This window comes from Podarcis liolepis (assembly GCF_965112155.1).
Source record: "Podarcis liolepis genome assembly, chromosome: 10".
NCBI classification, from domain to species: Eukaryota; Metazoa; Chordata; class Lepidosauria; order Squamata; family Lacertidae; genus Podarcis; species Podarcis liolepis.
In genome coordinates, this window is record NC_139562.1 from 71,318,717 (window position 1) to 71,343,546 (window position 24,830).

The 24,830-nt window shown below is 42.6% G+C and overlaps 1 protein-coding gene across 10 annotated transcripts in view; it reads right to left on the reverse strand.

The window, feature by feature from the left end:
- The window catches only part of CACNA2D1 (calcium voltage-gated channel auxiliary subunit alpha2delta 1), a 368,618-nt gene that overhangs the window by 93,392 nt on the left and 250,396 nt on the right, over positions 1-24,830 (reverse strand). For all 10 annotated transcript variants that reach the window (XR_014516731.1, XR_014516732.1, XR_014516733.1 and 7 more), the window contains exons 8-10: positions 18,423-18,492; positions 17,274-17,324; positions 14,512-14,611 (exon numbers count right to left, since the gene is read on the reverse strand). Coding sequence is in view for 6 of the 10 variants with exons in the window: in XM_083463958.1 (XP_083320084.1) it covers positions 14,512-14,611; positions 17,274-17,324; positions 18,423-18,492 (221 nt within the window). In the remaining 4 variants the exon portion in view is untranslated. The remainder of the gene's footprint in view (positions 1-14,511; positions 14,612-17,273; positions 17,325-18,422; positions 18,493-24,830) is intronic.

The window sequence follows — 24,830 nt, forward strand, 5'->3', positions numbered from 1 at the left end:
TCTTTGGATTCAAGTGTCAATAAATCAACCATAATTCAACCAATGTAGAACAGGTTTCGCTGGGTTATAACTAAATCCAAGCATCACCCAGCAGTCTGGAATATGCTGATTGACATTCCTGGTGAATGTGACAAAAGAAGCCTGGTTTTCTAATAGATAAAACAATCAGGTTAACATTCTCCCCCAAGGACAAGTTACACAGTGGATATTTCCAAGGTCCTGAAGGTCAGGAAATGATTGACAACCATGGCTGTAGGGAGGAAACATAATTCAGGGTTATATTTAATTAATGTGAACTGCAACACACACACACACACACACACACACACACACACACACACACTACTTAGCTCACAGGAATACTTCAAGTGTAAAAGCCTCTGGCCTGCCCTGCAAACTGTCCAGTCCTACCTCTAGTAGCAATAATATCACAACTAAAATAATTTGCTGCCCAAGCCGTGCCAACAATATGACATCCACACAAACATTTCAGAGTTTGGAGTCGGCTTCACTTGAACTCTACATCAACTGAACAAATTCACCCCCCATTCCTAGTTCATGCCCATAAAAGGAACTTTAAAGGACATAAAATACTTAGGAACTTCAGTAAGTGAAACTTACTTTTTTCTCTTTGTATTTGTCCAAAATCTGTGCTTTTTCTTCACTGCTGTTGGTATATAGCATTATCATCTGTGGAATTGTCTCCCCTGGGAGTCTTGCCTGGAGCCTTGGCTACACATCTTTAGGCTCCAGGCAAAAACACTCCTCTTCTCCCAGACCTTTGGCTAATTAAGTGGTCTATGGCCTGTTAATTGGGAGGGAGCATGGTTTTTGTTTGTTACTATGTTATGTATTTGGGGGTTTTATATTGTAAACTACCTGTGATCCTCGGATGAAGGGCGGTATAGAAATTTAATAAATTCATCATCCTCATCCTCTTGTTGTATTGCTTTATTGCTCTGTGTGCTGGCAGGGTGGCACAGGCAGAGATCCCCAATGCCACAAATCCCTACCAGTCCCTGAGAAGGAGCAGGGCAGGGGCAAGGCAACAGGGAGCTCAACGTGGTGCCAGTTCAGCAATGAAAACATTGGATTGACTCCACAGCTGTGCTTTCACTGTATCAAGCTCCTTGCTGCCTTGCTCCCTCCAGCAAGGAACCACCAGCAATGTGCAGAATTGGGAAGACATTAAGGCACACAGGGAGGCTGGTCCATTAGGGTTCACGAGGCACTGCGCCACCAAGCTCTACCAGCTTGCCTTCTGACAATCAGTCCAGGAGGCGGCACTGCCTTTCCATTTCCACGGCCTTATTTTCAGTTTTGCCCTTGTAGAATTGGTTGACTCTGCCTCTCATTGACTCCAGCTCAGACGGTCATTGGCCTCCCCACTTTCTACCCTCCCTAGTCCCTATGGACACCAATCACCATTGATGATAAGAGAAAGGACTACTGGGTGCATGGTAGAAGGGAAGAGGAGCTGGTCTGAACCTGGTGGTGTATGGTGTATGTTGAGTAGCTGGAAGCCCCCTTCAGGTGTGTTCCGTGCGACCCACAACCATATGGTGAAAGATAGTGGCAGCTGCACCCCTCGACTCTGCTCCCCAGTCACAGCCTTGATGGTCTTCCCACCCCACAATGAGGAGAAAGGTGCTTGTTCTACACATTGTGGGTGACCCCCTCTCCCATGATTTAGAGCCCTAAGTGGAGCAGCTCCCCAATGTGTGGGTGGTGTGGCCATGACAGTCATGGAGGAATCACTGGGCGCGGCTCCATTCTCTTCCTCCATGGGATTATGACTGCACAGGGGAGAATGACTGAAGGCTCTGGTGTCTTTGGGGGTCCAAGTAAAACATACAGAACCTTTCAGCCTGGTTAGAAATAAACTCACCAGCCACATTTTCATAAAGTATCACAACACACTGCTAGATCCTGTACTTTATTATATCTGGAATAATAAAAGGTTAATCATCATCACCTCTGCCTTCACCATCCATCCCCATCCTTACTCATTCAGAACTACATACAAATAGATTTGTTAAAACTTATTTACTACAACTTTCCTCCATAGAGCAAAATATGACATACATGGATTGAGGAAATCCTGTGATATTGATAGGGAGAGAGATTCAGATTTGCCCAAAGCCACCCAAAATCTCCAAGTGAGAACACAAAAACATACCTCCTTGATTCATGGCCAGTACTCTATTCATTACATCTGTTACTATGTACTGAGTCATTCAACATCCTTTTTTAAAAAAAATAAGCAACTTTTCTCACCATCAAATAATGCAGCTTGCTATGAAGCTATCTAACCCCAATACCACACACAAAGCGTAATACCAGAACTGTCTGCCAATAAACATAGTTTTCTAATAAAACTAATAACGCATTCAGACTAGAAACCGGCCAGCTACAGTAGTGATCCAGCCAGTAATCTCTATGTATATAAGATGATAGGGACGCGGGTGGCACTGAGCCTCTTGGGCTTGCCGATCAGAAGGTCGGCGGTTCAAATCCCCGCGACGGGGTGAGCTCCCGTTGTTCGGTCTTAGCTCCTGCCAACCTAGCAATTCGAAAGCACATCAAAGTGCAACTAGATAAATAGGTACCGCTCCAGCGGGAAGGTAAACGGCGTTTCTGTGTGCTGCTCTGGTTTGCCAGAAGCAGCTTAGTCATGCTGGCCACATGACCCAGAAGCTGTACACCAGCTCACTCGGCCAATAAAGCGAGATGAGTGCCGCAACCCCAGAGTCATCCGCAACTGGACCTAACGGTCAGGGGTCCCTTTACCTTTACCTAGATAAGATGTTATTGAAGTATCAAATGAGATGCTGTTATTGATTTTGTTCCTTCTCATATGGAGATCCTCTTTAAACTGAGTGATTCACATATATCAAGGCAATTTGGGAGAGAGGAGGCCTTAATGCTCTAGTGCTACACAACCTTCATTAGGGAAAACACGATAAAATTCAATTAATAAATTAGTATTTGCCTATTAGCCCTATGATACACGCAGAATTGTTGCTTTTCTAGCTTCAGACACTAGGTGGCAATATAGTAAAATAAGTATACTATCCCAAAGCACTGCTCTAAGGGAACATTTTTATTTCCTTTTTACTTAGGGTGTATTTTGAACCTTGAGATCATCTGGACTCAGTCCCAGATCCTATTTTCCAGTAATAGGGGAAGGAATAATAATACAACAGTGCATTTGATCATGTGTCGATGACAAAGATACTATGCAGAACAATATCTGAGATTAGGAGGCAAGGCCTCTAGGTTTCCATTTTATGACTTTGCCCCATTTATATTACCTGGACTGTTGTGTTTGGTCCCACACATGACATTCCTGGTAATCTTTTGCCCACGTGAATCAGACCATGTAGTGAGCAATATGCATAACCATAAAGGAGATTCAACAAACAAATGTCTCGTGTCTACAATGTAGTGGGGATGCACAACATGAAACCCTTTCGATCTCTTGATCTCCCAATAGTGATTTTTTTTTTGTTTTGTTAAGTATGTTGTTCCAATAGCAGCCTCTAATGATAGGCTTAACAATACCAATTTTATCCGATTAATACAATTATTAATGCTAGTTATTCCAATGTCAAATTATAGAATTTAATCAAACTGGCCTCCCCATGTGCTAGATTTGATGACTTCAGTCTTCTACATTTTTCCATTCCATTCCATTTGGATATAATAATCCCTTAAATAATAGCTACAATCTTTTGATTTCATTTGTGTTGGTATATTAGGTGATTTATAATATTTCTTTCCTGCATGTGACAGTTTTTCCCCATGGTGTTTTCTCGTACCTATGTTATATCCGTGGTTCCCAATGTGGGGCACACGCCCCACGGGGGGGTGCAATTTGATTTTTAAGGGGGGCAATTCAAGAATGAGTTAGATCAAGTTAATGGCTTTCTCCACATGAATAGTTCACTTTTTGAATAATTAGAATTATATGTCATGGGGGGGGGGGAATCAGGATTTTAGAGATGCTTATGTGGGGCATGGCCAAAAAAGGTTGGGAACCACTGTGCTATATCCTTCATTCCTACAACTGTTGATGGGTCCCATCATGCCTTGGGAGAAGCAGTTATCTCAGTTTCCAAAAGTCACTGCAGCACTTTGTCCCACGATTTGGCTTCCAATAAACAAGCTGTCTTCACCATTATTCCAGCCTAGGAACAATGGTCTGAATCCAGGCTGCAAATAGTTAATCCAAAAACTTCTATTCCCACAGTTTTTTGTCCCTGCTGCTGACTTATGGACAATTGTCGTTATCTCAAACATATTACTTTGTGGATAATGGAGGTTAAGGAGAACTTGCTCCATATTTTCAAAGTGTAGCATTCCTACCCTCCCTTCCCTCTCAGTTCCTTTCTCTCTCACACACAGTTCCAGTTTTGTAAATTCTATATTTATATCCCAATTTCTTCCCTCTTCACTTGTACAGTGTTGTTGTTTTTTTAAAACTTGCATTCCAGGGAAGGATGCAGTATCATAAATGCAGAGAAAAACTATGATCTGAGCAAACCGTGGGCTCCCCCTCCCCCATCGTTTCTTCCACCAAATAAAATCCACTCTCAATCCAAACCTTTTAAATCCTTGTAGCTGGGTTCGTTTTTGCAGTTTCTTATCTCATCATTTATAGCACGCGCCTGTACTTTACTCCATTTTTTAAAAGCAACAACAACAACAACAACAACCCAATTAGCAGGGTAACCTGTGTTTCCAGGAACAGGATCGGGGTTTGCGGCAGCCGGAGTGCTCTATGCACCCAGTGCCTTTGCCTGCCCTTGCATTCCATGGGGAAGCGAGTGTCAGACCACCAGGCAAATTCCCAGTGAGAGCCAGGTTCCTTTTCCAATCAAAGAGAATGCAGAAAATGCTATTCCCCCATCATTTTCTGTTTGTCTGTCTCCGCGGTGTTGGCACACAGGAAACAGGAAGCCACAGCTAAGAACAGTATGAAAATAAAGATTTAAATGCAAATAGAAAAGGCAGATATATTTTTATCCAGCTGGAAAAGGCTGTCATTTTTTAAAAGTCAAACAAAATACCGCACTAATAGATGTGCAGTACACATTTTGCTGCATTTTATGATTTTTAAATTAATTTTAGTATATTTTAAAATGTATTTTAAAATCTGCACAGTTTTAGGCATTTTGTGCATTTTTTGAGGGACTGTTATGCTTTGGTTTAAGCATCACTGGGGGTGTGAGGATCAGTTTGATTCATTTTGAAATAAGCAGTAAAAAAAATAAAAAATCCTTGAGCATCTCTGTATGCAAAATATTTGCTTGTAATGTTCCTACAGCATCAGGAGAACTGGACACCAGTACAGTATAACAATCCCATTCTAAAGTCTTCATGGTGCAAAAAATCTAGGGTTTAAGAGGCCATCTAGAATAACTGAATAAGGGAAGCAAATTGTGCTTTGGTGTGTAAATGCCTTCCAGCAGATGTCATCAAAACGGGAGGAAATCCTGTCTCTTTAAACTTATTCAAAAGGAGCATATTGCTACATCTCTGGGAAGAAAGAAATTTGAAATTATATTGCCAGCGTGTTGCCAGCCTAATCAGATTTTGCTGCAGCCGACTTTTCAATCTACCAAGGGTTGTTGCTGTCTTGCTCTTACCGCCGCGGCTAAAGCAGCTCGGTGACCCAGATGTATCCATACATAATAAATGAGCAGTGGTGAAATAGATCTTAATTCCAAGCGGCTTTCCCTTGTAACTAAATCCAGCTTTGGCATTTTCCTTTGTCTGTGCTGTGTGTTCAGTAATAGGATTTAAGGGTTAATTCTTAAAAGGAGCTAAGGCAGAATACTACCAGTATTTCTAAAAGCCTGTATGGACTGAAGCAGCCAGATAGTGCTACTATTTGTCAAAGTCCCCTTGGAGAACAGAAGGGGAAAGTGTGCCCACTGCAATTCAGACTCTAACAGGCAATCCAAATCATTGAACCATCATGAAAAAGCACTGTGCTGGATCCAGCCAAGTGAAAAATGGCGGAGGATATTTTGAAGAACGTTCTGCAAAGTGACCTCAGAAAAAACCTTCTGAGACATTTTAGCTCAACTCTAGATCAACCCAGAGGATTGAAGGACGAGCCTTGCCCAGGTAGGTGGGTCGGTGAAGCTAGGAGACAAGGGCTACAAGGACAGTGCTCTTGTTCCTTACCTCTGATAGAAGAAGGACAGATCTCCTAGGACACACTCCCTGGAGAAAGCAATCTCAAGCCATGACATCTATTCCCACCTCGGTGGCTGAAAATTGTGACCAGAATCCCATCAATGCAAGATTATAAACCTCTAAAAATAAGCTGCATAGAACCCATAGAATCCCGAATGGGATATTACACATATTACACACACACACACACACACACACACACACACACACACAGGTCTTTACTTTTCCTTTGGAACTCCAAGCCAACTTGTCAGATTGGAATAGTATCACTCTATGCACAATCAGCCAAACACTACCTTCCCAAAGCATTTTTATATACAGAGAAAAGCAGGCACAGCTGATAGTGACTTTGGGCAATTCTTTGTGGTGGGGAAATAGGAAGAGTGAGCAAGCTGCACTTCCTACATCAGGGTAGGCAACCTATGGCCCGGGGGCCAGATGCGGCCCAATAGCCTTCTCAATCCACAGACAGTCCAGGAATCAGCATGTTTTTACATGAGTAGATGTGTCCTTTTATTTAAAATGCATCTCTGGGTTATTTGTGGGGCATAGGAATTCGTTCATTTTTTATTTTTCAAAATATAGTCCGGCCCCCCACATGGTCTGTGAGACGGTGAACTGGCCCATGGCTGAAAAAGGTTGCTGACCCCTGTCCTACATGCCCGGTGCAATGTCTGAAGAGGTGCCTGCAGGAGGAGATATCCAAACTGATTCATCAGAAAACTGATTCTCCAGAAACTGCACATCTTCCTCATGCAAGCTCAATTTTTAAAGTTACACAAAAGTGCCACAAAATCAGGACTTGTACCTCCTTTGCCCGCACCCTTGCCAAGTTAGCACCTGAAGAAGAAGAAGAAGAAGAAGAAGAAGAAGAAGAAGAAGAAGAAGAAGAAGAAGAAGAGGAGGAGGAGGAGGAGGAGGAGGAGGAGGAGGAGGAGGAGGAGGAGTTTGGATTTGATATCCCGCCTTTCACTCCCTTTAAGGAGTCTCAAAGCGGCTAACATTCTCCTTTCCCTTCCTCCCCCACAACAAACAGTGGGGCTGAGAGACTTCAGAGAAGTGTGACTGGCCCAAGGTCACCTAGCAGCTGCATGTGGAGGAGCGGAGATGCGAACCCGGTTCCCCAGATTACGAGACTACCGCTCTTAACCACTACACCACACTGGCTCTCTTAACCACTACACCACACTGGCTCTGAAGCCACTCACAGCAATGCATTTTCAGTTTCCCTAAATCACACAAGTTTCCACTTCTCCAGAGCAATGTTTATTTATTTCAGGATCCCAAACTGCAAAGGCGACTTCGCATCTTAAACAGACCATGAGCTTAAGACCTTTAATTTGTCAACAGTGCTCTTTCTATGGTGCCGACTCCCCCATCTCCACCAACATCTCCCATGTGCCTTGCAGGCTTAAACGTGAAGTTCATTTCTCTGGAAACCACAGCCTACCCACAATCATAAACAAATTATACTCTCTCTGTCAACATGAGAAACCGAGTCTCTAAATCATAGCATGCTGGGATTGAATTGCAACCCCTATCATCTACCACTTACAGCTATCAAAGCATATAACTGGATTAGTGGGGAAACAGCTGTATTGCGCACACATTTAAGCTCTTTTAAACAGCAGGCTCCCTTTCGGTAACAAAGCACACCACTTCAGATAGCAGAAATGCAAATTCCATGGGAAATTAGAACATATTAATCCCTGACAGTCTTTACATGGCTTAAATACCTCCTGCAGCCCTTTCCTCCCTGGAAATAAATTGCAAGGACTCCATAAAAAAAATATGACTAAAGTGATTAAAGCACCTACGACTCCCACCGCAACCCCAACCCCATTCCCTGGGAATTTTGACTAAACCTGGCATGGCTGATTAAATCACCATCACTTATGAAACGAAGGATATGTGAAAATCCCAGTCAGTCAGGTACTGGCACGATCATCAAGGTTATATTTGTTAAGAGGATGGAATATGAGTAGACTTCATATCTCATTTCTGGTGCATCTTATTATTTAGATTAACAGTTTACATTATGACCAGGATCGTGTACATTCTGTGACTCAATGCAAGTACAAATGTCAAATTCCCTCTTTGGAAGGCTGCTACTTGTGACACCCTTTCGTTAGCAGTTGGGTGGGTGGGTGGACGGACGCACAAATTGGGTTTCCACATATTAAGTGTTGGGGCTGGTGTTCTGGAGACTAGTTCAGCAGGACAACAGGGATAGACAGAATGCACTCTGTGACAAAACAAGAAGTCACTGAGGGGCCGGGGCCATAGGCACCAACTCCTAGGGACCGAGGCACTTTGGCCCCCAATGCTTATTTTAGGGGGCAGCCCCCCAAAGTTCAGAGGGCAGAGGAGGGAACAGCAAAGCTTTGGTGGCCAGCAGCTTCTCCTCCTACGCATGGGGGAGGCACAGGGGAAGCAGCCCCTCGCTGGTAGCGCAGCACCAGGAGGAAGAGGAGACCAATACTGAAGCCGAAGAAGAAGAAGAAGAAGAAGAAGAAGAAGAAGAAGAAGAAGAAGAAGAGGAGGAGGAGGAGGAGGAGGAGGAGGAGGAGGAGGAGGAGGAGGAGGAGGAGTTTGGATCTGATATCCCACCTTATCACTACCCTAGGGAGTCTCAAAGCGGCTAACATTCTCCTTTCCCTTCCTCCCCCACAACAAACCCTCTGTGAGGTGAGTGGGGCTGAGAGACTTCAGAGAAGTGTGACTGGCCCAAGGTCACCCAGCAGCTGCATGTGGAGGAGCGGGAAAGTGAACCCCATTCACCAGATTATGAGTCTACTGCTCTTAACCACTACGCCACACTGTCTCTCAGTGTAGCTCAGTGGTTGGTAGCTCCTGCTGCTGCTGCCACTGGCCGGGGCAGCTTCCCCTGTCCTTCCCTTGCACAGACGAGGGAGGACAGGGGCTGCCAGCCACTGGAGCCACGCCGCTGCCACATTGGGCTCGGACCCCATCTCTTAACAATATCACGTGTATGACATGTGGACATAATGTCAGGCCCTCACATTCTTTTTTCAGAAGTTGGCGTCTCTAGTCAGGACAACATCTGTAACCTCCTAGGTGGGAGCCCTACTGGCCCCTAACGACGCCTGGCCCCTGCCAAGTTGGAAGCTGCAATGATGGTCCCGTGGCCATCTGGGGTAGAAGTGCTGCAACACTGCCAAAAGTGGCCTGCCTGCTACTGGCAAAGCTGCAACAGCAGTACAGAGTGAGAGGCCTCTGGGTCCCGATACTGGAGTGCCCCGTTTTAGGCCTATAGAGCACAAAGCATGCAAGCATGTTGGTTGTGAACAGCATAGGCACCTCAGAAACAACACAATACCTGGCAGTTGAGATCAGTCTTCCTGGGCACTGTACCAAGAAAAAAAGGTCAGTTTAAAGACAAGGTGTGCCATTCACAAGCAACACAAGGAACGGGCATTTTGTATTCTGGTTTCTGATTCTATTCCTTACAGTTGCAAAAGTAGATCTGAAAGTGTGTGGGCAAATGCCTGGTGAAATTTCTGAAGCTGGGGTGGAACAAGTCAAGAAACCTGGGTAGAATCAGTAGGGAAGATCATTTTCTGCTTGCCATTTGCTCCACCCACCATGTTTAAAAGCCATGCTCTTCTGAAATGCCAGGCAGGTGTCAATTTTCTACCACACCCACCAGGAGTAAAAGGTTCTGTCCCTATCTCAAGCTTTATCTCATTTTCTGATCAGCTTCCTCCTTTAGCTCTCAGGCTTGTCAGAAAACCTCCCTAGTCGGCAACAGGGATATATTTACAGTGGGCAGAGCTTCTCAGTGGTGGAGCTCGGGGTCTCAAATTTCAGTGGTGTCCTGTATGATGCCAAAATTTGGCATGCCCCACTGCTTCTTGCACTCCATGCTAAATCTCAGTTGTGGTGCCCCTGTGGCGTCTCCCAAGGCCCAGTGTGATCGAACTGGTGGAGGCTAAATCTGCCTCTGGTCTTCTTAGCACACGCATAGGCAAATTCGGCCCTCCAGATGTTATGGGACTACAACTCCCATCATCCCTAGCTAACAGAACCAGTGGTCAGGGATGATGGGAGTTGTAGTCCCAAAACATCTGGAGGGCCGAGTTTGCCTATGCCTGTCTTAGTAGTTGTGCTCCGTTTCTGGAGCTTCCGTCTGAAGAGGGCTTCCTAAATTCAGCCTTTTATAGTTTGGCAGCTGGATATTCAACAGAAAGAACTGCTTCTGCTGTGCCAATTTTGAGTTCAGCTGATGGTCTTGTTTGCGCTGTTGCATACATTTCTGTGCCCAAAGCAATGAAACTTACTTTCATTAATGCTGTTTTATTAATATTAAGTTTGGTTATAGCAATTAATCAGTTATGGGGGAGAGTGGGGAAGCGGTCTGGAAGGCTTTTGCCATGTAAATTATATATATGAAGTAAATATAATAACTGAAGGCTGAAGACGTTTGCCTGCTCTTGCATTGGAATATGTTGAATTTTCCCCAGTCAAAGCAGCAAAATAAAAATAAAAACTACCCTGCAACCAAAATGACTCAGCCAAAGCTATTCTATTTTAGTCGCAATGGCCTGAAGTGGGCCTCCTGGCACCGTCAAGTTCTGCATTTCCATGTCTTGCTGTGGAAAGAGCGCAGAGAGGGGAGATTTCCACTGAAATCTAGTCACCCATGACTACTCCAATCAAATATCATATAATATTTATGGAGCTATGCAAGTTTAAAGCTACGTATTATGTAAATTAAATTGTCAGCATACAATGTTTTCCAAGCTGTTTATGAGGCGATAGCATCCTATTTAGAGGCACGTGTGTAAAACCACCACAAAAGCTGCCATGGGTGGTTGGGCACCTCTCTGTCAGTTTTTATTCTCTCTTGGTTTCATTCTTTGAGACAAAAGTATCGCTGAATCCCATAGCTATGTATTCACTGGAAGAAGCATCTGCCTCAAAGTCAATGACAAAAACACATGTTCATGTACAGCATGTCACTTTTTCACTCCATGGAGTGACGTAAAATGTATTCTAAGAGTCTTAAAACTTCACTAGGACAAGGGAGCCAATTTCTTTTCCTCGGTGTTCATGAAGAAAAGATCCAGAGACAGGATCCAGGTAGGTTGCCTTGAAGTATTCAATGGCAATGTTCATGAAGAAAACCATTCAAAGCAGAAGCAGAGCTATAAATGTTTACAACAGCAAAAACTGAAGCCATTAATTCCGGTTTCTATCATAATTTATTCTTTCTTAAATTCAGTTGTTCACATTTCCACAGCATCCTTAAAAAAAAAAACCTCATGAAAATTAATCAGCACTTGGGTGCAAACGTTTCCTAATAGACATATTTTTATGTGCAGTTTTGAATATACATATTTTTACGAACAATTTGCCTTAATATACAATGGTACCTCTGGTTGCGAACGGGATCCATTCTGGAGGCCCATTCGCAACATGAAAAGAGCGCAACCTGCAGCTGCGCGTCTGCACACGCACAGGTTGCAATTCGCCGCGTCTGCGCATGCGCGTGATGTCATTTTGCGCTTCTGTGCATGTGTGAGGGGGAACCCGGAAGTAACCCTTTCTGGTACTTCCAGGTCGCCACGGGACGTAACCTGAAAGAACGTAACATGAAGCAAACGTAACATGAGGTATGACTGTAAAGCCTTTTGCATGTTAGTTTTATCAATGTATGCATTTTTATGTATACTTTCCTCTAATATATGCGTTTGGGCATTATTTATTTCTTTATTAAATTTATATCCCACCCTTCCTCCCAAAGCAGCCCAGGGTAGCAAGCGAAGAAACATCTAAAAATAATTCTAACACTGCTCTTCAAGGCACAAATCTGTCTTTTTAATGTTACTCTTAAAGCACCATTCTCATTACTAGTTCTATAGTTATATTAATCATCATTAGCATCAAAAGCTCGGGAGATTCACCAAACTGGACAGCCCTTGCCAGTCATTCTTCTGTGTGAAAAGCACTCAAGAGACACCTCAAAGTACCCTGGAAATGAATCTTGCTGCCATAATTTGCTTAAAAAACAATGTACTTCACACAGTGTGAAGGGTAGATAGGTCTTACCTCTGGCTGCCTCTGGCAATAAATTTTATACAATCCACACAATTCAGAAAAGAACATCTGGATTTGATCTCCATTAATCAGGTATGTGCCACACTTGATGGATGTATTTTGCCTTCCCTCAACATTTCTACAGATGTCTCATCTATATTTCTGAAATATATTTTTAGCCCACCATTTATCAAACGATCCCAGGAAGGATTACAATGTAGTTAAAAACAATTAACAATCCAAAGCAATTAAGAGCTAATAAAACACAACGCTAAACTTCAGACTTTAAAACACTCATGGAGACTCCCTTGGCTTCTAATTGCAGCAGCAGTTAACATCCCATAAATGCATGGGGAAACAAAGAAGTCTTTGCCAAAAGAACTGGCACCAGACATATTTCCAGATGAATTGCATTCCATGACCAGTATACTCCCCCCTCCCCCAAGGTATTTCCCTTGTAGGCGGGACAACACAAAGGAACCCAGGCAGGCTGATTTATTCCTTCAGATACCGTGGGCTTGAGTCATTTAGGCTTTATAGCTCAACACTAGTACCTTAATAGGCAGTCAATGGAGATATTGCTGCATCTGTGTTCTATGGTCCCCACTAGCTACCCCAGTCAACATTCTGGCAGTTGTGTTCTAGATTAATTTTAGCTTCCAGGCCATTTCCAAGGACATCCCGACATGAAGTGCGTTGCAATAATCTAAACAGGCAATTATCAGAAAATGGGACAATTTGTAGCAAGTTTATTCCTAACTAGGAGGTGATTAAAAGCACTCGATGCCACTGAAGCCATTTATCTAGTGACAGAGCTCTACCAATGACAGGTAACTGGCAACAACAACAACAACTGTTGACACATTGCTCCATATCTCCTTAGAAGTTTCATAAAGATAATGAGGAACAAAAATGGAAGTCTGTAGGACTATATAGCACAAATGCCATGGGATCAAGAAGTCTGCAAATGCTACTTTCTAGAATTAATCCCACAGATAGCAGCAGTATCCCTATTCCTTCAGTTCTTAATACAACAGAGGTGATCCAGAGGGATATCATGTCATGGTCAATGATGTCAGAGACTGCCTGGACAACGAGGAGGGATGGGAGGCACCAGCTGGGAAACCTCTAAGGGAAACCACAAAGGAGGAAGGCTCAGAGCCCGGGGGATTGGTGGTGGGACACCGAAGAGAGGTCAGAAGCAGAAGAGTGGGAGGAGTTGTTGGTTGCTGAAGGGGCAACAGGATTTAGTGAACAGGGAGAACCTGTGACACAGAGCAGTTCCAATACAAAGGCTGAAACAGAGGCGGAGGGTCAGGAGGCCGCAGAAGACAACAGGGAGCTTGCCTCTCCTCCTGTGATAAGCTCCCCTCCCCACTTGTGTCCAAGGACACACAGAGTGATGTGTAGGGCAGAACAGAGATTAGAGATGGCCAGACACAGTTTGAGACTGCTTGGGAAACATCTGGCAGAGGAGGAGCCTGAGAGGGGGTTGAGGGTGGGGACCGTCAGTCCTGGCAACTGCTCCATAGGGGCAAGACTTAATGGGCAGTGTTGATGAGTTGTATGCTGTTCCTTTAATAAAGAGTTCAAACTCTGCTTCTTGCTTACTGACCTGAATCTGACTCCAGCCCTGACAGTGATGTCAAAAGCCATCAAGAGATTTAGGAGAATCATCAGGCTCCTCTGTCCCTCTCCCAACAGAAGGCATCTATCTGGATATACAAGGCTATCTCAGTGCTAAAACAAAAACCAGACTGAAAAAAGTCTAAGTAATCCACATGCTACTGGACTTGCTGAGCTATCACCCTCTCAAGCACCTTGCTCAGAAAGGAGATACTCATGAGTGGGTGGTACTTACCACAAACCTCCAGCTCCAAAAAAGGCTTCTTAATGAGTGAATATACCACCACCTCATTCAAAGAAGCAGGCACCACCCCCTGCCACAAGTAATAAATTATCACATATTGGACCCACCCTTATCACTAGATATTCATAGCAACGAAGACGAAAGGTTGGCTGCACCCTTCCCAGAGCCTTGTCCACATCCTCAGACCTCAATAATTGAAACTGATGCTACAAAACCTAACTCAACAGGTCTCTAGACCCCTCCAACAGATCTGTAGCAACAGCATTATATTGTATCAATATAGCAAGAACTCTTGATTTTAATATGCAGATTAAGCTCTCAAGTGTTTTAGTGTATGAACAGCTTTAAAAGAAGCGAGGGAGAGAGATACTCACTGAAACAACATTCACAAAATCATCATCGGACAAGGTTTCCAACATCTCAATGACGGATGTTCGGATCAACCTCAGTGTTAATCCACTGACACTGCCACTCCTACAGAATAGTAGAAAGAAAGAAAGAAAGAAAGAAAGAAAGAAAGAAAGAAAGAAAGAAAGAAAGAAAGAAAGTCAATATATCGATAGAAACTTAGGCTTCATAAGACAACTCACATATTGTTTTGCTACCCTAAGGATTTGTGCATATTGCTTTTTTATACCTTATACCTTAAGGCAGGAGCACCATTAATTACAGCACTAGCTAGAAACACTAGCTAGTAGAATCTAGTAGATTCTCATTAAACTTTAGTAAATTACTTTTACCACTACTTAGAAGTGGGCTTGCAGCAACATATCAATGATATTAGCAGTATCTTCACAATCAAGTCATGGAATTTGTTGCCACACATTGCCAGTGATAGCCTCAAGATGGAATTGGACAGCTTCAAAAGCAGAGTGGACAAATTAATGCAGAAGTCTATTGATGAATATTAATCACATTGGGGAACTTTTTCAGCCTGAGGACGGAACTCCTTTGTAGCCAATTCCATCACAGCGCAGAAAAGTAGTGGCTAAGGTGGCCGTGGATGAAACTGATAGTGCATGGAGCCAGCACACTCTCTCACAGCACATGCAACACACATTGTACACTTATTCATTCTCATTCTCATTTTCTCTCTCTCTCTCTCTCTCACTCTCTCTCTCTCACACACACACTCAAAAGAGACAACTAGTCTCTCTTGCCTGCCACAATAAGAACTTAATAGGAGGTTTTTCTGAAGCCTGACTGGCATGGGGGATAACATTTGATGTATGAGGGGATCCACAGTGCGTGAGTTTACATTGCCCCCCTCTAAAAAAAGCTTTGCCCCCCCCATGGGTAGATCACAGCCAGTGTTTTCATACTGTGAGTAGATCACAGTCTCTTGGGAGTTGGAAGGGCCTGAACTAGAGGAACCCCACCCTTGGTGTAATGAAACCTGAAGGTTCAGAGTCAGTGCATCTGTGAGTAACACTGGATGGGTAACAAACAACGGAGGAGACCTACTGTGAGCTTCAAGTTGTCAAACTAGACTGCTTTTCCATCTGATCATTCAGGGCTCTTGTTTTTACACACTGAGTATGTAACTGCTGTTAGGAACAGTTAGATTGACCTATGTACTAGCTATCTGTGGCAAAGCTGCACAGAAGGAAAATCTTGCTATAGTAAGTTATTATGGGATATAGAAAAACCATTATAAAAAAATACTCTCACACACTGTTTTTTGTTTGCTTGCTTGCTTTGCAATTCAATCTAAAATACACCCAAGAGTAGTCTTTTAAACTGCTCTTAATGAAATGCAAAACGGCACTCCTGGTAATCTTAAATATTTCCACTCAGAGTCTAAAGTGCAATGGCAGTGGCAGGGCAGATGCTGCATCATTCACTTCAATTTCAAAGACACTTCCATCACTGAAATGAATGGCAACCCCCCCCCCTCCACTACACGGACATATTTATCTACCTTTTAAAAGCACTAATTGCAATATGTACCACTGAGACAAAGGGCACCTGAAAATAGCTTTTCATGGCCACCACAAAGCTGTGTAGATATAATCCCTTCGTTCTACACAAACCCCTGTGCACCAGCCTTAACAAAGAAAGTCCTGCAGAGAGAAGAGTGCTACTTCCATCAAACGCAGCCCCCAGACTTTAAAATGCAGAGATCTAACCTCTGAGTCAAACAAAAAACCTTTGAAGCTCAATGAGAGGTGCTCTGTGAGAGACGGCAACTCTAAATTTATCCTGACATCATACAGTATTGTTTTCATTGGGACTGCAGAATTATAACATCGGGTAGAAACACATGAAAAGGCAAATAAACATTTCTGCTTCCTCAATAAGAAACAACTTGTTTAATACCACTGATAACAACATTTTACCTGAAACGTTCACTTATTTGGCTTTTACTTGCTTCCCTTCTCATTCAGAATGTCTTTAAAACACATAGACAGAAAAACGCTGTCTGCCTCTGAGTGGAGGATAAATAATGCAGGAGCAATACTTAAGGGGCTTGGAAGGCAGATGACAACCCAGCAAGGCTGAACTGGATCGAGAGATTTGGAATAGAATTCCAAGCCACAAAGAAGTCTCTTCCCTAAGGATTCCCAACTGGGCTCATTAATTCACCAACAAATCCTCTGCTTTGGTCCCCATCACTTCTCACATTTCTCATTTCTCACATATTTCATCACATATGAAAACATATGCCTGCAACATAGGACCAAAATACATTATTTTTTAAAGCAACTTCCACCGCTGCAAATTTCTCTCTGTGTGTCAAGCTTTACAATCCTATTTTTGTCCACTAAAATTGCCCCACTGGAAAATAGATATGGGTACTCCTAGCCTTTTGCAGGTAAAAGGCAGTTGGGGGGACATTTCTGAGTAGAAAAGCACTGTTCCTAGCTTCTCACTGACAGCTTTAAATGATGTTACCAGCTTTTTAAAATGCGCAGGAAAAATACATGCAGCTGCATTTAAGATGTGGGTCACCCCCAATTTAACTGGTTTCTGCTGACACAGATAGCCGTACCAACCTTTTTTGTGTCTATGTGTTGATAAAAATAAAAGTAAAATAGATTTTCATTTAAAAACATTTTCTGGCCTCTTTTCTGTTGTTAAAAAGCCAAACACTTCCCTATCTTCCTGTGTGCGCACCTAAATTTTAGGTACTTACGCATCGACTAGAATGAGCATGTCTTTGGGAGACGCAGCACCTTGGATATACCTGAAACAAAAAAACATATATTTATACATAAGAAAGACTGGAAGTTTTTTTTAAAAAAATACCATGCTGATGTTTGATCTGTGTAAGTTCTGGTGCTGAAAACCAGATATTGCTGAATCAAAGAACCTTTGTAGTGTATCCCAGCAGGAAACACATGCAAACATTTCTTTTTCCTTTAGCATTCTTCCTTCGTGGTAAACCACAGGTCAGAAAGCAAGAAGATCTGAAGGTGGTTAGGTACACAATTTTTTCAATTTTTTGCAACAAAAAAAGACAGAAAGCGTTTGATAAAGAGATGCTTATGTCAAGTTTACTAGGTGACTTAGTCCAACAGCTCAACTTAAATAAGATAAACTGCCTTCACAGACCCACACATATACAAATGTTAAGGTGCAAGCTGATGTAGAAGATTTGTGATGAGGCTTTGATGTTTTGGTTTGTTTACTAATTAGCAGCTCAACATGGTTGCATTAAATATTGTGAAAGAGGCACTTGGGAAATCGTTTCTTAACTCTTTCCTCCTAATTCTCCTAACTAATGCAGTTCCCATCATTTTGGGGGGGGGGACAAATATGCCACACCCTTCCTCCCCTGGAAGAAGAGGGGAGGTGGTATTTCTTCCTTCCAGGTGTGCTGGCAAACTGCTTTCCCCCTCAAGTCCTTACAGAGCAGCCAAAAGAATGTTTGGGAAGGGGAAGGTTCAAAACTCCTTTTCCCAGAGCACCAATTTTTCCAGTCTTCAAAGTAACTTCATGTGTCTTCTGATTAATAAAATGGAAGGCACAGAAGATCTAAGAGGATCTCCTAATCTGCATTTAGTTTGAGTCAAATTCTGCTCTCTTTTACAAACAAACACAAACACATATGTAGCACACTTATTGCATGTGCCACTCAATATAAATACTGCTTACACAGTACAGACTAGTTTGCCAAGAAGTTTATGAATTCTAAATAAAACTAATGTGTTTTCTCAAGCAGAAAACCTTAAAAAAAACCACCTTGCTATTTTATGTATGAGTAACTAATTTTCTATATTAATATCCCACTTCTCTCTTAATCTGCCTATCCAAAAAATCAGTATGCCACAGTGATGCTTACCATGGTCTTCTACGGACATCATACAGATCTATCTTGTTTGGAGCTTGACTTTTGTCTACCCATGGAGATGCTGAAAATAATAATAACAATTCTTTAGGTTAGACAGGACCTTTTCAGGAAGCACAAGCCAGCACTACCCAAAAATGGAAGTGTTTTCTTTTTGGGGCCTTTATTTAAAGGGTTCTAAGGAGTTAAAGGGTTCTAAGGAGTTGGCTTGAGGGCCAGCTGATCAGGCACCCTGCCCTCATGTGAGCTTGTCAGCTACCCCTTCAGAAAGAAGTAACCTGCAGAGGACCCACCACCCATCCAGTTGAGTCATTGTCTGAAACTGTGGCCATGCCACTGCAGGTCATGGTGGAACTCAGGAAACTGCTGCTCTTTCCTTTCCTTTCCTTTCCTTTCCTTTCCTTTCCTTTCCTTTCCTATTAGTGTCTCTCATCTTCCTCACATTTCTCGTTTTCCGAATTTTGTGCTCCCATTATCCAAATCCATCATGTGCATTTGAACTTTCTCCCCTGTTGCATCAATGAACCCACTGCAGCTCTGCTGACTCCCTAGAATAAAATAGCAAACTCTCTGCCTTTCATGTAGTGCAATATCTGTACCAGAAACTGTCTGCATATAAGCCTACAGTTCAGAGAGTATGAGTTTGGGGATCAACTATCTCTTTCACTAGTTCATATTTCTTTGTTGGCATTTCCAGCCACAAACCCATTTTACTTATTGTCCACTATTTTGTGTAAAGAGACATTTTATCTGCAGGTATATTGACATTTGATGATTCATGTTAATTCCACAAGCAAGCAAGACTGTATCAGCATTTATAAATAGCTAATGACATAGTTATAGATATTTTATATCTATATCTATATCTTATAAATATATATTCATTATAAAATGGCTAATAACATAGCTGGCAAGGTTCTGCTTAAAATTCTACAAGGCAGGCTTAAGCAGTATGTGGACCTCCAAGAAGATCCAACCTATCCATTCTGAAGGAAATCAGCCCTGAGTGCTCACTGGAAGGACAGATCCTGAAGCTGAGGCTTCCAGTACTTTGGCCACCTCATGAGGAGAGAAGACTTCCTGGAAAAGACCCTGATGTTGGGAAAGATGGAGGGCACACGGAGAAGGGGACGACAGAGGACGAGATGGTGGGACAGTGTTCTCGAAGCTACCAGCATGAGTTTGACCAAACTGCGGGAGGCAGTGGAAGACAGGAGTGCCTGGCGTGCTCTGGTCCAGGGGGTCATGAAGAGGCGGACACGACTAAACGACTAAACAACAACAACAAATAACGTAGTGTAATAACCAATGTGTCATGCAACTGTCTCCCTGTTAGAGATCCCCAAAGTTGTGCTTCTGTGAACATGTGTCCAAGATACAGATTTACACGTGTTTCTTCTGGAGCACCGCTTCATTATAATGAGATGTGATACCTGGCCTGGTGAGCAGGTGGCACTGTGGTCTAAACCACTGAGCCTCTTGGGCTTGCTGATAGAAAGGTTGGCAGTTCTATAACCTTTACTGCTGTTTGAACAGAAGAGATTTAAGGCAGACATAATAAAACATAAAATAAATATGGAACTGGTGTGTTTTACTTTGGTTGTATCATGATCTAGTTTCTAGCTTTGTTCACAACTGCTTTGATTCCATGTTTTATGGAGCACAGTGGCCTGTAAATTACTAATTTTCTTTGGGTTGGTGTTCTCTGTATAGCCATAAATATATGGTATTTATTATGCCTTCCTGTAAATTTCAGTATCATTAAAGAAAATTCATCTAACAATAAAGAATTAAATCTATTAAACTATAACTTCTTAGCTTATTTTATGCCTTTATTCTGTTTTATTTATAAGATAATTATACTAAAACTCTTTCACCATTTCCCACTTGCTAATTATTTTCCCAAATGAAAAACTGTAGTATAGGACACAATGCATCTATAGTAGAAATTATATGATTAATTGATTTTTCATCTGCAATACAACGGCCAATCATTTTGCTGGCCCAGTTGGAAGAGAAGACATGATGCCAGGAGAAGGTAAAAGTCGACTTCCAGAACAGCACACCTGCAGTCGGGTGGGGATCTGCGCTCCTGGTATCTCGAGGCAGACCCGGTGTCGGAGAGAGAAATGGGGGGTGAGGCGTATGTCACCCAGACCTCAGAGGGGGATCCTGAGGGCAGAGTCCACGGTGGCACGAAAAGGGGTCTCCCACAGCAAGAAAACAAAGCATATAATTAAGACGTAGGGAGGACTTCCGCGCAAGCGGGCTAACCCACTCCCCGATGCAAACGCCTCCAAAACCTGACAAGGCAGCGCTGAACTCTCCTATAAGAGAGAAACTGTTAAAAAATAAGATGTTCTTCTCCTGAAACAACTGTAGAAAAGCTCAGAATTTTTAAAAACTCCCCACTAGCGAAAGTGGGCAGCAAGGAAGAAGACGAGATACAAGGCTTTTTAAATACAGAGTTTGGTCTGAAGTTAAGAGGTGACAATCTTTATATGCTGCTTTTCCTAAATGCTCAAATAATTTCACATTTATTACTTTATGAATCCTTCGGATGATCTGCTAAGGTATTAGTATTCCTGTGCAGAAAGGATTCAGAAGTGTGTGAAACAATGCACATATGCTCACACTCTATAGGAATGTAATGGGAGGCATCTAAAAAGTGGCCTGGCACAACTTTGCCTAAGGCTGAAGTCGTAACCTGGGAGTGAGCCCCGTGGAATTCGAGAGGACTTCCTTCTGAGGAGATATGATTAAGACTGTTTTTCACTACTCAGTTAAATTTTAAATGGGTGATTTACAGCTCATGCTCATGCCCCTAACTATAATGCTATACCTGCAATGTTGTGTATCTCAGTAAATTATCTATGTTCTTTCAGAGCCTTCTGAATGTCCTCCCCATAAAAGGTGTCTTTGAGCTTCAGCTGTAAAATTGAAAGCCTCAGTTACTCAGAAATATATAAGCAGCCAGCAAAGGTCTCCCATTTAACTTTCGTTTTGTAAGAGCTCAGATTCATTTTGCACAGAGTTTTATATCAGCCAGCCTCCTATTACTTGCTACACGGTAATGACTCTCTTTGGTAAGTCCAATATCGAGGCAAAACTATTACCTGCCAGTAACAGTTAACACAAGAGCAGCTGTGCACAGCAAGGCTTTCATTTAGAGAGATAGCATTTTATTATGAATTGATTTTCAAAGCTGATCCATTATTTATTTGCCTAAGCAGACAGGAAAACTTCAGCAAAGGAAGCTACCTGAGCCAGTCAAGATTAAACAGAAAAGCAAGTTTCAATATTATTTAAAAGAAAGAAAATAATGCTTACACCTTTTTATTTTGAATCTATTAATCAAAGGGGGTCCCAATCCTTTTAGCCCACATTCAGGTTGTAATGATCCTCTCTAAAAATTCTTCTAAATGTGTGGTATTCCTTCAGTAATAACGGAAATTCTATAACGGAAATTCTATACCTAAGATTACAGAGCCAGCAATCTGTGAAGGTTAGCATCCGTAAGACACATCGGTAGAACTTTGTCCTATTGAAATTATTGTGCTGACGAGATTAGATAAATAATATTTGTTAAAAAGAACCTGGAAAAGGCAAAATAAAATGAAGAGCAGGTAACTGGATGACCTCAAGAGCTGCATTAGCACTTAAACCAGTCTTAAGAGAACAAAGGGAATAAATGTGCTGCCTATTGCAGTAGTATAATGAACTATTGATTTACAATTATAATCTAAATTACACCTGTAATTAAGAAAAAATGGATGAGAAACTGAAGGGGAATGTGGAATGGACCATTCTCTGGCATCTACCAAAATCATGTTTCTGCTGTTCTTATTTGGACTTTTTATTTATTGTTCTGCTGTATGCTTTCATTTTGTTTCCTTTAGTCACATTATTGCTTTTTTTGAGGGTTGGGGATGCAAGAAAAATATAATTTAAAATGATAAATGCCATGTCCATTTGTTTGAAGTTGGAGAAAAGAAACAAGCCTTACAATTCACTAGAGATCCAGCTTCAACAAGAGAGGGGCTCCTTGATGAAAAACATTATTGGTTTCAACATGTCTCTTTGCCATTCTGCTTTTCATGAGAATAACCTATTTTTCAAATTGTCTCTGTCTGGGAAGTGGTCCCTACTACCCTATGACGCAGCTCACCAACAGCCATCGTGGTCGGAGACAGAGCTGAAACCTCCCCAGACAATTTCACTGCAGCAGTCCAATTTGACTAGGCTCATACATCAGTCGTAAACTTATTCCCAGCAGCGATATTTTCTCGGGTACTGCTGCGATGAAAGCTGGCTACTTGGCTTAGCCTGGCCTTGAACAATGCCGGACTTGGCCTCAAGGTAAAAACCTCGAGCTGCAGTGGGGGCTGGAGTTTGACGTCAACATTTTCAGAGAAACAAAGCAGAAGGTTGGGGAGGGGAGGACAATCTCTTCAGCACAAAAAAATGAGACCTACACTTTCTGGTGATTTAGACAGTGGAAATGGAGTGACCTTATGCTATTCCAGCCATACACTGTAATTGATTTTCAAGATGAAACTGCTAAACTGTGCTGTTGTCATCTAATCAGTTGGACATAAAGGGAAGGGCACGCATAATGTGATACATAATGTAAGAGGCACAGAAAGAAAGAACCTTTGCCAATCAATTCTCTATGAGAACCAAAGTTCATTTTAAACAATTATGAACAAGTCAAGCAGACTGCAACAAAATGCAGCTGTTTTATTTCTCTTATCCATTGTGAGGTTTCCTCAGCTGTTTAATAATCTGCATGCCATTCAAGGTAGTAGAAGTACAGCAGATATATGAAATGAATGTGGTGTGGTTTGTTTTGTTTTGTATTGTTATGGGTTTGGGGGGGGTCAGATTTCCCTACATTCCTGTGTGCCATATCCACCCTGTAATTTCCGGGGTTAGTAAAAGTTGGAATTAATCAAAGTTTGGTTAAACTGGATTTAGTTATGCTGATGAGCCAAGCCAGCTGGCCCACCAAGGAAACCATCAGAGGGCAAGACTGCCGGGCAAGAAGAAGTGGGGCACATTTTTTGTTGGGTGCTAGTAGGCAGAGGAAAAGGGCAGTTTTAAGGCTTCAGCTTTGAATGATGTAGGCTTGGGGAGGTCCTTGAAGTTGGTTAGCAGCAAGAAGGAGAAGGAGGGGCAGAACTCCAAGTGAGCTGGGGAAGACAGGCTGTACCAAGAGAGACAGAAGAAGGCTTTTTGCTATCCTTTGACTCCCATGCTGCCCTTAAGGGGGAAACTGGACACACAAAGGATGCGAAAGCTCTGCAATCCCGCCATCACAGGCTCAGGCTATATAAGGCTATATGTATGTGTGTAAAGACATATATTATAAAGACACTGCAGTCTCCGCTGTGCCTTGTTTCTGAAGGAAACATGGACTCTGTGTAAGTGCCTGGAACCCCTGGAATTTCATACCACTCCAAGATAGGGGTGGCTGAGGAATGGGAAATGGCTGGGCGGGCTGGGCTAAAATGTTATGATCTACACCAAGTGTGTGTGTGTGTGTTTCCACTCACAGAGGTGCCATATTTAACATTGTGCTACAAGTGAAAATACCGCCAGACATATTATTTCACTTACGCAGGCTCTAGTGCAAGTTCTGCCAAAAATGGAAACAAAATTTCCTACAGAACCAACTTATCAAACCACTATGTGATTTCCGTTTGTGAAACAGAAGAAATGGCTACCTCCTTTCCACTCATAGTTCTTTGAAGAAAACCCTCTAAACTCCTGTGCTAGAGTTCTTAAACGTAACTAAGAATATAACTCTACAGCATGGAGGTGGACAATCTGTGTCACACATGCCACAAGAGGAAGGACTAAGGACAGCCACATAGCCCTGTCACTCCAAGACAAGAGACAATAAGTCCTTGAACCTGGTTGTGACAGAGCAACTGCTACACACCTGCCTGCCTGCTTCTTGTGAGCTGAACTCTGATCTCATCACCTTCAGTAGACAGGTAAGCACATTCTATAGCAGTACTGTCTATATAAGTACACTAAAGTAGTAATATCTCATACTCTAGACTTTACATCTATTTTATTATTGAAAAGAGAAGTGAACAAAAATAAGATTAAAGCATCCTACCAAAGTCAACCATAAAAATTGGGACTTCCGGGTTAGCGCCATCGGCTAATGGCGGATTCCCTCCGAGCTCCGGAGGGAATAGGCTTCGCAGGATCAGGGTCTTACCGCTGCGGCGACACGGGGACCATTAAAAATCACAGGCAGAAGAGCCTGTGAACCTGGTGACTCGGCGGGCACCATTTGCGCCCCCCCGACCTGCGAAAGAGCCTTTTTAAAGGCTCCGGAACGGGGGACGGGGTGAGCGGCGCAGTGCTGTGAGTCGACTGCTTCTCCTG